Source organism: Cyprinodon tularosa, unplaced genomic scaffold, assembly GCF_016077235.1.
Source record: "Cyprinodon tularosa strain WSP-4 unplaced genomic scaffold, ASM1607723v1 ctg263, whole genome shotgun sequence".
In the NCBI taxonomy this organism is placed as follows: domain Eukaryota; kingdom Metazoa; phylum Chordata; class Actinopteri; order Cyprinodontiformes; family Cyprinodontidae; genus Cyprinodon; species Cyprinodon tularosa.
Genome location: NW_024038967.1, coordinates 357,420 through 372,563, shown reverse-complemented (window position 1 = coordinate 372,563; position 15,144 = coordinate 357,420). Strand labels below are relative to the sequence as shown.

Genomic DNA, 15,144 nt, shown 5'->3' with positions numbered 1-15,144 from the left:
TAGATCAATCTGAAAGATAGATAAAAATAAACTAGAGGTAAAAAATAATGTTAAACTGCATCACTTTGGTACCGACAATAAGTTGGGGACATTATATAACAACTTTACAAAACAATGCCTGCAGCAATAAAGAAATTCTTCAGTCTATATGCTGTACAGCTCAGGAAAGTAGAGCACAGCTCTTTCCTTCAGAAGATAAAACTGGATGTGTAGAGGATGGGTAGAATCTGCAAAGACTTTTTGGGGTTTGGAAATTGATCTGGACTCAAATATGTCTGAAATGACATTCAATGGTTTTTCTGCTTTCTTTGGACACACTCAGCATAGTGTTATATTTTCTTTTCAAATCAGCAAACTTGAGCATTTAAGAGAAGAGAAAGGGAAGACAGATATGTCAAAAAACACAATTCAGAGTTCAAGATCCCTGGTTTCTACACTCTTTATGACTCTCTGTCAGTTTACTGTCCATCGTTGTGCTGAGGTAGGAGTCTTCTGCTAGTACCAGCAGGTTTTCTTCCAGGATGATTTTGTGTCATTTACTCTAACCTTTCCTGATTTAAAGGACCTAACAGTTTCTGTAAATAAGATTTTTCTCAAGAGCATAGAAGCTTCATCTACAACTTCCTTATTTAGTCCATCGACTGAAGAGATTAGAGTTGAACTAAGAAGTCTAAATGCCTGTATGTGTTCAGCAGCTAAATGAACAATGGACTGAGGTGATTCGATAGATTCTCCTGCCGTTATTTCAGAATCTAGCACCTGCATTTTGGATGAGCTGCAGCTGCAGCATGATTTGCATGCTATGAATAGCATCTGATCTAGTCATAAAATTAAAAATTGTTTGCTTGGTTTGGACAGGAACACCTTGATTTTGACTATGTTTGACGAAGGGACTGGGATGATTTATTGCCAGACTTTATTTGGTGTTTAAAGTTCAGGGCTGAGTACATAAAGATACCTTAATAATTTGCTCGGAGGTACTGAGGAATCTAGTTTAAGTTTGATTTTTAGTTACAGGGGTTGAATACAGATGCATCATGGAAACTCTATATTTATCACTAACGGAAAAATAAATGTACTCTTTCCTTTCCCCTCACAAAAATCAGACTACTTTGTTCAAAAAATTCCTATGTAAAACGACATAACTTGAAATTTCAAGCGGTATGAATCGACTTCAGTCAGTCTGTATTGGACTCCCAGGAGAATAAACATCTTCCACTGTGAATTCCTGCTGCTGAGTCTTCCTCTTTCTCCTCGGCTACTGTCACAAGCTATGAATAATAAAGTGGAGTTCCTGGCAGCAATAAATTCAAGATAACCCAGCAGAGAGTAAACAGACGGCTATCTGCTCGATCGGATATGGAAACGCTGATCATGGTGCAAAGATTACAACAACTGCATGTTCTTTCTGCTCTGGTGGGTCCTGTACAGGGGAATCGGCAAAACATTTTTTTTAAAGCAATAGGGCTGGTTGGGCTGGTTGAGCTGAACTGGGTTTTAGTTTTCATTTACTGTCTACTAACGTTTCTCTCAGTAATCCAACCCTGAACCTTTCTTTGTTCTCCTTAAAAACCCTCTTCCCTCGAAGAGACTGACGCATCCAAGAATTACTCATTTTTTGCCAGGAAGAGACTCACCCTTGTCCTATTTTCTCGAAGCGCGTGTACTTCTTTTTGGGATCTCCCACGCTGACAATACTCCCTGAGTCAGAGAGAACATAAACATAATCAGTGTCCAGGCTGCATATTCATTGCTGTTTCAGTGCAGAAAAATTTGATCCCCCAAATCTTTCATTGATTGTTCAGAATAAAGACAGACACAACAGTGACCTACAGGTGAACAACTTTTGATGGGAAATATTTCCTTGCAAAAATGCAAACATGTTTGAAAAGATTGTTTCTTTTGCATAAACACATTAGTGCACAGAAAGACAGCAGTTAAATGGAAATCTTCCAGTCGCACACAATCAATCTCCGCTACACAGATCAGTAAGAATGGATCAGATTCGTAAATTTAAGTCAAATTCCGTAAATAAACATCAGATTTGAATTTCATTGGATGCATGAAAATGCAAGTTTAGAAGTTACTTATACAAATAAAATTTAGTATTTTGCAAAACTACAATTGCAAATCAATAATGTGTAAGCGTGAATCTGAAGCTGTTAGACTCCTTAACAGTTGGTCGCGATAATGCACCTAAAAATTGATCGTTAACCGCCTTTGGATGACAAGAAGAGTTAGAAGACTAAAAAGCATGCAAGTAAGATGTGTGATTAAAGGAGAAGTTCGGTTTTTTACACTTTAAGCCCATTTTCTGTAGTGTCCAGGATGAAATCGAATGATCGACACCAAAAGTTTGACAATTGCTCCTGTCTCTGCTTTTTGGCTCATTTAGAATCACCCCCTGGCTGCTTTAGAATGGCTAGCATAGAGCATGTCCGATAATGTCCTTAAAACAACCTTAAACGTTCTTTTTTTAAAATATGCTACTCACCGTGTCGTCAGCGCTGTTCACTGACGTTCCAAAAAAAGTTTCGTAAAGAAAAAAACGTTCCTGTAGTGTTTTATTTAGCATTTTGTAAATCCCATTGAGTTCTGTAGGAATAGTAAATATTCCCCTGCCACCGGAAACGGAAATGGAGCCTGTTTACACAGTTGTAGTCTTTTCGCTTCACTCTGTGTACTCCGACGTCGAGAATCAAGAATCCACCTTTCGTATTCCATTTTCAGAGTTTTTTAAAGTGTTTAACAGAGACGTTAGCACCTCGACGTCGGAGTACACAGAGTGAAGCGAAAAGACTACAACTGTGTAAACAGGCCCCATTTCCGTTTCCGGTGGCAGGGGAATATTTACTATTCCAACAGAACTCAATGGGATTTACAAAATGCTAAATAAAACACTACAGGAACGTTTTTTCTTTACGAAACTTTTTTTGGAACATCATTGAACAGCGCTGACGACGCGGTGAGTAGCATATTTTAAAAAAAGAACGTTTAAGGTTGTTTTAAGGACATTATCGGACATGCTCTATGGAAGCCATTCTAAAGCAGCCAGGGGTTGATTCTAAATGAGCCAAAAAGCAGAGACAGGAGCAATTGTCAAACTTTTGGTGCCGATCATTCGATTTCATCCTGGACACTACAGAAAATGGGCTTAAAGTGTAAAAAACCGAACTTCTCCTTTAATGTTTTGTTCTTCATGGTTTATGCCTGTTGGTGAACAACCTTTGGGTGTAATACTGCTAGCTAATGGTAAGGAGCACTGATCTCTATTTATTCACTGGATGGCTGAGTGCCCGAAAAAAGTAAAGCCACCGTCTGCCATGTTGGTACTCCCAACTCCCACGGTGACACGCAGTAAAAATACGTGTGTAGCATTTGGCTGTTCAAACAAGCAGTTTGCTGGCTGTAGCAAGACGTTTCACAGGTAATCCACCGTCAGTGTGACAGTGTATGTATAGTTTTTCTTCAAATTATGAGCAAATGGCAAAATATGAATTTGGTGTTGCCTGTTATTTTACCAATGGATGTGATTTTGCTAGTGTAGAAACTGAAGCTATGTGGAGTTATTAAATCGGTTAATTCATTTAGCTCTATTGTAAATCTATGTCAGATTTAAAGGTTAATCCAAAGACACAGCATAAAAGTATATTGCATCATGCATGAACAATCTGCAAATAGAAAAAATACTATAGCATTAACAGACATTTACTTGTAATTCAGTCTTGATGTAAAATCTTGAAACCATATGTAATTACCACAACAATGTAATCAATACATGTATATGACACGTACATAATCAATTTAGCCCTTTTGGCACATTTGTATTATTAAGCTCCATTGACACATTCATTTTATTGTAATGGATTTGTATAATATGTTATATTACGGGATTTATAGCCTTCATTGACTTCATAATGACTATGCAAAGTGATGTGCCTATTTATTTTATTATAATAAATAGGCAAAGTGATGAATTTATCTTTATTTTAAAATGAGAACATCATCGTTGTTCGATGCTGTAGCGCACGGATTGTTTTGCATTGCTACCAGTCTAACTATAGGGAGTAACAATATGGAGGCCAGTAACCTTACTTCAACCCTGTATTACCAACAGGCAATCAGCAATCCAGTGAATAAATAGAGATCAGTGGTAAGGAGTGTAACAGCTTCAATAGAGGCTCTATTTTGTACATTTGTAGTCTATATTTGTAGTTTTGCAAACTTTGGAACTTGAAATATTAACTTTTAAACTTGCATTTTTAGAAATAAACATCTGATGTCAGATTTTTATATGAGCTGACAACAACAAACAATTACAAATCTTAGCTTTATTCACATTTTTGGACTTTGGTTGAAAAATTAAAAAAACAATGAACATTCTTTTTAATTGACATTAATCTTAGCCTAAACAAGCTGCAAAAAAACACAAACTGACACAGATCCTCTTCAGGACAGATTACGGTATTGATTGATGTGCACAGTTGGTAATAAGTTAAGATTTTCCTCATTATAGGAAAGGATCTTATGTAAAAACAAGCTTTTAATGATGCAATTCATGCATAATTCTTCTTCTTCTTCTTAAATTCTATTTTCTAGCAACTTTGTGTAAAGATCTAAACTATTGACATATTTATTTAAATAAACAGGAGAAAATTAAACATACAGATTCAAATATTGCTACCTCAGTTGCATTTGGATAAATGTCTCCAGCAAGTTGCAGAGAAACCAGCATAACTGTGGTGCAATGTTTGACCACTCTTCCTGGCAGAGTGCTGGGGCTCAATTAAGTTGAATGGTTTCCTCTTATGGATCTGGCTTTTAAAAACAGGCCACAATTTTTTTTATAGATGACTTCGGAGCCTTCTAGAAGATTAATGTTAGCTTGTTTATCAATTCCAAAACCAGTTTTCATGTTTGTTTAGGATCTTTGTCCTGTTGGAACTTAAATGTGTTCCAGTTTTAATGATACAGAGATATTCATCAGATATCCATCCAAACCCCACCAAAACTGGTATAAACTGGAACAAGCAGAAAATCAGTTAAGCAAGTTGACAAATACATTGACAAGAGGATACAATAATTCTGAACCCTGTTTTAAATCTAAACCATCAAGTGTCGCTGAAATTGGTGTGAGCAGCCAAAATACCTTTTGGGGGAAAAAATGATGGTCAGAGAGGAGACACAATTTCATATATTTATATGTGAATCACATAACAAGGGATAACTTATAAAGAGGATTTAAATGATACCATTAATAAACAGATTATTAAACCATTAGAAATGTATAAGATGTGCTTCAAATAGTAAAACACTAATTTAAAAAATCTGCTCTATCAATAAGCAAGAGGCTTATGCCAGAAGCTTGTTGATGGTTAATAAAAATATGAGATTTCTTTGGGAGATTTATCCCAATATTAAAGGAAGGGTATGTACACATTTAAACCTGTTTTATTTTGACCCTACATAGATCAGTGAAAGCTATAGATCAAAGCCAATAAATTGATTGGAGAATATACAGTATATTATAGAATCGTTGAAGACTTCCATGCTTAGTGTATGGAAACTCCTAAAGCTGCCTCATTTAGGCTGAAGTTCTAATTTCAGAGGCATATACAGTATGCTCCTTTTTGGTAATAAAGAAACAGGAAAACAACTTTCAATGTCAGAGTTCATTACCCATCTGAAGGAAGGCTAAGTTTTGTCTTCTACTTGATGCTTTTTCTATAAAATAATATACAAAACCTAAAATGCTTTATTCCTGAATGCTCAATCAGAAGTTCTTTATAGTTGGGACAAATTAAAATATGACATTTTATTGTTAGATGCTGACAACCCAGACTTTTAGTTGATCAAAAAATGGGATATTTCAACAGGTAATTTCAGAGGTGATTTCGCTATTTGTGCAGGAGATTTCTGCATTTTTTTACTTTGGTCCCACAAACCAGAGACATGTACTAAAAAAACACAGCAGAAAATGCAGCGTCTCTCCGTCATTGCCGCTTAAAGGCATCCTGGTTGTTGCAAATCTGTTTTTATGAGATCTGGTCACCCTATAACTTTTCCATTCATCACTGATCAAATTACTATCCCATGTGGCAAAAGTTCTGTTCAGAAACGTAATGTTGAGGAGCTCACTTTTGCAGCTTTTCATAGATATGCTCGTAAGCCACTCCACTTACCGTGATTGTTAGAAGATTCTCATCGGACATCTAATACTCATTTGTCTAAAAAGCTTCATTTTTAAAATCACTTTAAGGAGGATATAAAATAAATTAACTTCTTTCTAACAGACTGGCTTTCAAATATAGTGTATGGAATAATAATCCATTATGATAAGGAGTTAGAAGATGAAGATCTTTAGAGACGTACTGAGTCTTTCCAGAATCTCCTCATCGGTCATTTTGGACTTCTTCCTCTGCCGGTCAGTGTGGCGGTACATCGTGTTGGAGGTATTCTCAGGCTGAACCTGTGACTCCGGTGGAGTTGTCTCCTCTTTAACCGGGCTTGGTGGCTTTGGTGGGTCCATGACAGAGCGGGTGTAGATCTGCATCAGAAGACTCCAAATTTAGAAAGCAATAACAACCATCTCACCAACCGCTGCCCAGTGAACGTACAGATTTGGTGTGCTCAGGTCGAGGGGCGATGACGGGGGGCAGCTCATCCTCATCGTCCTCATCTTCATCTTCTTCCTCCTCTTCCTCCTCCTCCTCGTCCTCCTCCTCTGATACGGGTGGAGCGATCGGGGGTTCTGTCGAAGATGTTTTGGCACCCTGGATAAGGAGAGAGAAGTGAATCGAGCTTTTACTCAAACTAGTGTGTAACTTCTAACATCCAGCCATGTTCCCAGTTCTAGATCTGTTTTTTTCTTGAGTGAAATTAAATGAAAGGGTATTTTTGGGAACCATGACACAGATTTGAATAAATTTAACTAAAAAACTATCATTAGAGATGCACTGACTAAAAATTGTTGTGGTGGCCAGAATCAACCAAATTTCAAATTAAGTGCGCTGGTGAAGATTTTCTGTCATCTAGGTCATAGTCATGCTAAAAAAGTTAAAAGAAACAATTCACTGGACTTTGTTTCCAAGTATGAAGACATTTCACTTTCCATCAAGGAAGCTTTTTCAATTCAAAATGTCAGAAATATTGTTGAGTTCGAGGCTTTATAGAGTGGACCAAAAACATAGCCTTGTTTTGGCTAAGAAAACATGCAAATTTATCAGGACGAACAGGTCTGCCTCTTAGGAAAGAGTTGTGTGAGTTCTAGACAGGTATCAGATATTGCTGGCTAACAAAGAACTCAAACGACCCCTATTCCTAAGGGCAGACCCGTTCGTCCGGTTCAATTTGCATGTTTTCTAAGCCAAAACAATGCTTTGTTTTTGGTCCAGCAGTCCAGTAGATTGTTGTTTTTAACATTTTTGGAATTCAAATTAAGTTTTTCAGTATTTCAAGACACCAACAGTGGCTGATACTAGTGTGTATCTATTATTGGTCAGGCGTTCAATAAGGAGTCAGAAGAAATAAAAATTTGTAGGACGTTATTGAAAGAGGGAATGTGTTTTAAATGTCATGTCTGCAACTCTGCAATAACAAAAAGGCTGAATAAAGTTTACAAAGATGCAAAACTTTCATTATCTATCTGTCATAGAATAAGGATGATTTCAAAATTAAGGTAACCTTGCCCAGAATGAATGTAAAAATATAAGTATAGGTCAGCTGTTACTTTATTTTACATTAATTTGAGCAGAAAATTAAGACAATGTGCCAATAGAATAATATTTATGTTAAAAATAACAGAAAAATAAACCCATTATTTCAAGTGTTACTATTTAATTATAATAAGATAGAAAATACATTAGCAGATCATCTTAATTATCTGCTCAAATTAATGGAAAACAGAGTCACTGTGGATGTAAACCCTGCATTCACTGCATTCTCTGCACAAATCATGACTACAGGATACAAAAGCCAGGTTCAAATTTGAATTTTGACCCCTTCTCTCAAACAAAGCCACAATTTTGTTTCAGCTCTTTGAAAGGACAGAGTAGATAGAGAAAATGTTTACATCTTGTTTCATACTTTTTTAAATTTTAAATCAATGCATATCTGTCATTCACTAAAAACAAGCAATAAAAAAAACAGAAAGTGGTCTTCATTGGGGTAAAATCAGACATGTTATGTGCATGGCACAGAAAAGCATTTGCAATTCAGGTGAGAGCTGAAGGAAAACGTAAAAGTTGCATTCAGTTAATTTTCTCTGAGGAGGTTTGAGATGTGGGGTCTGGGGAGGTGTGCCATGAACCATTGATGTGGATGAATTTTTAAGCAGCAAGATGTTAAACTTTTAACTGTGAGTTACTGCAACCCTGCGGTGGGCAGTATCTTGATGAACCGCAGACAACCTGAGGATACAGAGGACCCCTTTTAATTAGTCGGATTAATAAGCCTTATGCGTAGAAAATATTCCAAATGCCTGTTTTTTTCCTTTCCCCCTCCCATCCAAGAACTTCCTTTGCCTTGGATCGTCTTCCTCTTATGGTATGGAAACACTTCATCCTCTCCCGTCATGCATTAATGAAAGCAGTGCAGCTTAGTTCTGGTGATTAAAAGCAAAGTCCCAGTCCTTCGTTCAGAAAGAGTGAAGCCTCTGACTCGCTTTGAGGAAGACCGGGCCAAGACTGCAGTGCAGAGAGGAGTGCTTCTTGCATGTGTGTATTTTCATTAGGAGCCATGCAGCAATGTCTAAAATGGGGATGAGGTTACAGGCAGAATATCGGCAATGTGTATTAAACTGTTAAAATATGAGCTAATACATGCAGAATGACAGTTAATACAGTCCTCTGTGGAATGTGCAACTGTCCTGCCATTTCAGAGATGGTTATTTAAAGGAAAAACATTTAAACAATACCCAGTATGTGATGCTTTAGAAGAAAATAAATCTATTTATACACCAAAAGCTAATAGACCCCCATTAGATACCAATAAAAGTACCTCGGATATTAAATGTTTGCACCGAAATAAAGCCTGATGTCTCAGTCAATATTTGGCCATATAGTTGTTGAATTTAGCTTTACAGCCAATATAGGAGGTACAGCATGTGGAAAGTAATGTTGAGGAGTTACCTTGTCAAATAATGCGCTGCAGGTTCTAAGGCTGACAGGAGGCCCAGAAGACAGCAGTCGGTTCTGAATGTGAAGGTTGAAAATGGGAGGATTTACTTAAAACAAACCCATACAGTGAGTGAGAGTAGGTGTATATTGTAGAGGAGAGGGTAGGGTGGGGAGCAGAGAGGGGTAGCAGCTGAGGAGTTGGGCTTCACGTTTCTACATTATCCCCAAACAAACAACATGAGGGGACGCCGTTGGTAGGGATAAAATACTGCCACCTGCTCAGAGCATCATTTTCCTCTCTTCTTCAAGATAAGTCACAGGATGCATGTATCAAAATCAAACCTTATAACTTATGTATAAAAGCACCAATAATTGTCCCTTTAAGTTAGGCAGTCAATAGGCAGTGAAAATAGATAACTGTCAGTTATTGTTTCTGGACTTCCATAACCACTTTCCCTGCTGTCTGCGTTTTACTGCTGCTTGAAGAACCTGTATTTTGTCAGATTCCGGAAATAATTTGTCCTGACTGGATCTGATTTTACTGTTGAGTTAACTTTCGATAAGAAGTTTTGTTATTGTAAAACCTTTAGAAATGAAAACCACAATTAGGTCACACTTTACTTAATAATGTAAAGGTGTCAAGAAGGTTTTGGTTTTGTTTCTGTGTTTATTGGATGGCGTCTTTAATCTTTAGGTAAAACTGAATCTAAACAGGTAACACTGCAGTTTTCTGCCTAGCTTGTTATACTTTTTCTGTTGGAAAAAAAATAGAATAAAGCTAAGAGTCATATTAAGAAATAAAAATAAAAAATTTTATGGTTGGTAATCATATAACACAGACATCCCAGTACTGTCCCGCTAAAGTATTCATTTATGCTAATTTTACTTTGCGACATTTTGTAAAATTCACACCTTAAACTTCTGTTGATTTCATATTATAGACCAAAACAAAGGGCAGTGGCTGATTTTCAGAAAATAAATATTCAGTCGGAAGTCTTTTAACAGATTCCTCTGCAAAGTTACCATCTGATTTGCAAAATTCCTCTTTGAATCAAATCCAATGACCTTCCTGCCCCCACTGAAGGGAGGCATCCCCACATTATGATGCTGCCACCCACATGTTTCGCAGTGGGGATGGCATGTTGAGGGATAAGCGGTTGGACACAGCATCTTTTGTTAGGAAAAAAATCCTAATTATGACTAATAATGGATTATGACTATCCTAATTTAACAAAAGTGAGTTTTTTAACATTGTTTATGTCATTTGTAAAAGAAAAATGTATAAAAAATAGGTGAAATGTTCACAGTATTGTATAATTTTTCCTCCACTTTGCAGTAACTCCCCACTTTGTGTTGGTATATAACATCAAATCCCCTCGAAATACATTAAAGGTTATAATATTTGAGTTTTTTTTAAGTAAAAATATCCAGAGGTGGGAATACTTTTATAAAGCATTGTATTTAAAAGTTCTAAATTTCACTGATGAAGGCTGAAGGTTCAAATATTTTGCTAACTGACGCAAACTACATGGAATTAACAGCATTTCCTCATTGATTGTGAAGTGGAAGTGCCTGTTGCCGCCCCTGGACAGGAGAGCAAACTGGGAAGGGGGCAGGTAAAGAAAAACATTATCTACCTGATCTTCAAAGACTCCAAATAATAGGCACTAAATTACACGTGCTATTTTTTTAATAATGGGTGTGCAGCTGGTGAGCTACAAAGATGTGCAACTGATTTGGTTTCCCCCATTAAAATGAGCAGATTGCATGTTATACAGGCATTTTTAGGTTGGTAGTAAAAGAAAGATGAGGTTCAAAGCCATTGACATAATGATAATTATCATTCAAAAATAATGATAACAATAAATAATATTTTAGATCACCTAGTAGCCTATCTAAACGTGCTATAAACTGAAATAAAATGAATTAGTGTAGAATATGCTTCGCATATTGATAAAGGCACGTGCAGAAAAAGGTTTGCACTACTGAATTACAAACGCAGATGACTTTGCACATTCTTTAAAGATTTGCTCTGCAACTTCAAACTGATTTGCACCCAGCTTAGGACAGAAACCTTCTGAAAATCTGGCCCTAAGTGATTTACAAAAAGATTTTGAAAATAATAATTTAATGAAGAGAAGCTACAGTTATTTATATTTTTAGTATGACGAAAAAAGATATCAAAACTGAGGTCATCTAATTTTAATCCTGGGTGAAGTTAATATATGAAAGCTGCAGACTGCCCAAATCTAAACTTTAGCAACTAGACTTAGGTCTGACCTAACCTTAGATAGCTCTGCATCACGTACCCCTAATGCTGGATTTAAATATGATTCGTATTTCTTAATAATGCTGCACACGTTGGTAGTATTAGATATTTATATTAGTTGCCAATGCAAAACACATAAGTTTGTGGCATCCACATGCAAAGCAGTTTGGACGATAATCGGTTGGAGATCATCAGCAGTGTGATACTGCAGTACATCTTTGCTTCTTGAAATCAAATTTTGATGATAATTTCTTTATATTGGCTCAAGAATTCAGTGACCTCAAAGGCGATAGCTGAGTCACTACTGTATGCTACTGAAAACTGAAATGCTTTAGAAAGCTTTCAGTGAATAACAGCCTCGTGATGACCACCACACCCTTTTACCCTTCACTGGCCCTGCATGAAGAGATCCCAGCAGAGTTTTCCTGGGGCAGTGTATTCGACTTCTTCCTCACCCATTGAATACAGGCTGAGGCATACAAAGCATAGCTAGCTGAGGTCAACACAGTGGGAGTCTCTCTACACACAGCTGAGCCTCCAGTGATGGTTTTGTCTGTGAACGTTTGAAGTTTGGGAGTGGATCTAAAAAAACAAGCAATAGGCAGCACACCTCTCTCTGCAGTCACTTTGTTTTGTGCTGCAACTGCAAAACTGTTGTGTTTAAAATTAAGGGAATTTTGCAACCAGGAAGCAAGCGAACACATTTTGTCTAATAGAGGAAGAAATGTGTGTGGAAGTGGTGCATCTGTAAGTATGTTTTGCAGACATCAACCCCCTCGCTCCCACTCAAAAAAAATATTACATTAATTGTTGCCAACTTACCTGTTCAACTCTGATTTTAGGGTTATTGTGAAAAATGTTAGCATTTATATAAAGACATTTTATAAAGCAAGTAAATAAATTATCAGGTTTTATATCATATTAAAATTCTACATTCTCGAATTTGAAATCACATTTATAAAACAGTGTAGGTGAAAAAACAACACAAACCAACAAAGCTTTACATATCCAAAAACTCACCAGAGTATTTGCTGCAATGTATCCATGCGCTGTCTTATCTAAAATAAAAAAAAGAGAGATTGTAAAGATTTTTATCATTTTCAAGAATATTTCCTTTTCATGTTAATGTTGATTTTAAGTATTTTATTACCTCCCGAAGTGAAGCTCATGTATTTCTGATTGTTGACCGTCTCTTTGGAGTCGTAGAACTTTAGCACGTCGATCACAGCTTGTGGGTTCTTCTTCTGCTCCAGCTTGGTGATGTTCGAAGTCTGCAGGAGCCGTGCCCACTGCTCTGGGATTCCCTGCAGAGGTCACACGTTGACAGGAAAATGTAACGTGTGTTGTTGCTTAACTGTTTCTTTCCTAAACAGAGCCAGTTATGGAAATAGCTTATTATTACCTTTTCTTAGAGAGAAAGTATTTATTGATCAGAGCTTCTTTGTTCCTTTTGTATGTCTGCTTCTGTCTCCCTGAACCCTCAGTCACCCTCTGCAGAAGGCAGCTTACACTGACACTGATAATGGCTCTGCTGGAATATTTTCCTTGTTAAAAGAACTTTTTCATCTCCACTCTCACCATATGCTTGCTCAATATGAGGGATTGCTTTAGAGCGATTTACACAATGCAATGAAATATTTACTGTTGTCACTTGCTCATCCAAGAGGAGTGGATCCTGCAAAGTCAACAACTAGATGCAATCATCTGGGTTTCAATGATAGAAAACCTTCAACCAATCTGACTGTATGGTCTGTTTAAAATGTCTCTGTAAAGTGCCTTATGGATGATATTTGTTCTGAATTGGTGCTTGCTGATTTTCAGGAAAAAGAGGACGTCTGGTCACCCTACCATATAAACAATTTTGATGTTTCAGTGAGTGAGTGCTTGTTGCTATGATGCATCTTTGCTCAGCAGCTTCCCTCGTTGTAAACCAACCAATCAGAGCACAGCTCATCTAAATATTCATGAGCATACCATAAAAGGAAGAAAACCTGTCGTTTCATTCTAGGGTCTATAACCAGGCTTGCATTAGGGCTCATAGAATAGCAAATATGCTATTTTCAGCCCAACCAATGTTACACACCCTATTCAGAGACCTTAAGGACCAGCACCGAATACCCTATATAATCATTATATGACCCCTTTAAGGGCCAATTAAAAAAATTCTATTAAATTAAAAGAAATATTAAATAACAAATAAATACAATGACATCTAAATAGGTCTGCCCATTTCTAATTGAGCATCATTAATGGGGAGTGGTGGCCTAGTGGTTAGGGCATAGAACTTGGAGTTTGTAAGTACAAAACCAACTCCCATAGACTGCTGTTAGAGGCGTGAAACAAACACATAATGACTAAACTTGATTTTATTTTTCGTATAAAACATTTAATTAAAGTTTAACCATAACTGACTAACTTTCAAGTTTGCTGCAGGCTAACCATGCACGTTTTGCACATAAACATTTGTATTTCTAAGTTTGTCGTCTTCCTAAACAGAATGTAGATAGAACATTTCAATAGAGTGCATACATGCATAAAATAGATAGATCATTAACTTGACAATATTTGTATCAGGAAAATAGAAAATGGTATATTTTCTAAGAAGATAAACTAGATTTGTTGGAATTCCAAATTTTCTTCCTAAATTTCTTGTTTAAACATTTTTGGCATTTTCACCTGTTATCACACAATAGCTTTTTCATGCTTCTCTCTTTTTTAGCTGTAGTTTGAGATCTTCTGAGAAAGTGCAGTATAAATTAAATGTAGTATCATTATTATTCACACAAGGAAGGAGCCTGTTTGAGGTGTTACTTCAAAATACACCTGCAAGTGTGCCTTAATTTAATAAAAATTCTAATTTAATATATAAAAAATAATTAAAAAAGTCTTTGAAGTTAAGCGCATATAAATAATTTGTGTAATCCGGGCTGAGCCAAAGTAGAAACACTTTTAATTTGACAGAGATGGCAGCATGTGGTCACATATCCTTTAATGCAGTGATTAATAACATCTACTTTTAAATTTAAATGTTTAGTTGTCAACCGTGTTTGAAATGAAATGATCAGCACCTTCTCTCTAGGTCACTTTTGATGTTCATGGCCTGTTCAGGATAGAAATGTAAAATAGATGTTTGTGTAAATCTAATCCCCACAAATAGATGGTATTTAAAGGAGAGCAAATGTCATTTATCAGTGTTTATCCATGTCGTCTCACCGCTTTCTCTGAACATTTTTACACTTTAAAGCCTAATCTCTTGGCTGAAAATAGCCTCTGCTGCATTATGGTGTCAGAGGGGGCTCGGGAAATATGATTCTTGGATAGCGATTCAGGGACAAATCAACAGTAATTCACTCTGTTCTCCAAGAGAAGCATGAAATAAGCTTAAGAGAGTGTTAGAACAGCTAAAATGGGAATCTGCTTGCCACCAGCATACTGACTAGCTTTAAATATTCTTCTTCTGTGCCATCTTTGACTCATATATTCTAACAGTATTTTGGGGGGTAAGTCAGCATACATTTGAACTTTAGCATGGAGAAAATGACAATAAACTAGATATGAACAAGGAAATGCTTGTCACTGATGTCACTGGCGGCATAAACCAAACATTTGAAAGTCAAATAGTTGTTACCTCAGAGCAAAGCTGGTTTTTATAGCAGGCTGAAATGAGACTTCCACTTTACATTCCATAATATTTGAAATATGCAAAACTAATAAAAAGATCAATGTTGATTATGCACTACTGTAACATCTTATATACAT

General features: G+C 36.5%; 1 protein-coding gene across 2 annotated transcripts in view; it reads right to left on the bottom strand.

Annotated features, from left to right (window-relative positions):
* The window catches only part of LOC119786039 (serine/threonine-protein kinase PAK 3), a 55,032-nt gene that overhangs the window by 10,056 nt on the left and 29,832 nt on the right, over window positions 1–15,144 (bottom strand). Inside the window, exons 4-9 of one of the 2 annotated variants that reach the window (XM_038289090.1) lie at window positions 12,536–12,689; window positions 12,406–12,443; window positions 9,129–9,191; window positions 6,618–6,773; window positions 6,373–6,547; window positions 1,638–1,701 (exon numbers count right to left, since the gene is read on the bottom strand). In XM_038289090.1, the coding sequence (XP_038145018.1) occupies window positions 1,638–1,701; window positions 6,373–6,547; window positions 6,618–6,773; window positions 9,129–9,191; window positions 12,406–12,443; window positions 12,536–12,689 (650 nt within the window). The remainder of the gene's footprint in view (window positions 1–1,637; window positions 1,702–6,372; window positions 6,548–6,617; window positions 6,774–9,128; window positions 9,192–12,405; window positions 12,444–12,535; window positions 12,690–15,144) is intronic. The other variant, XM_038289091.1, reaches the window with a different exon arrangement.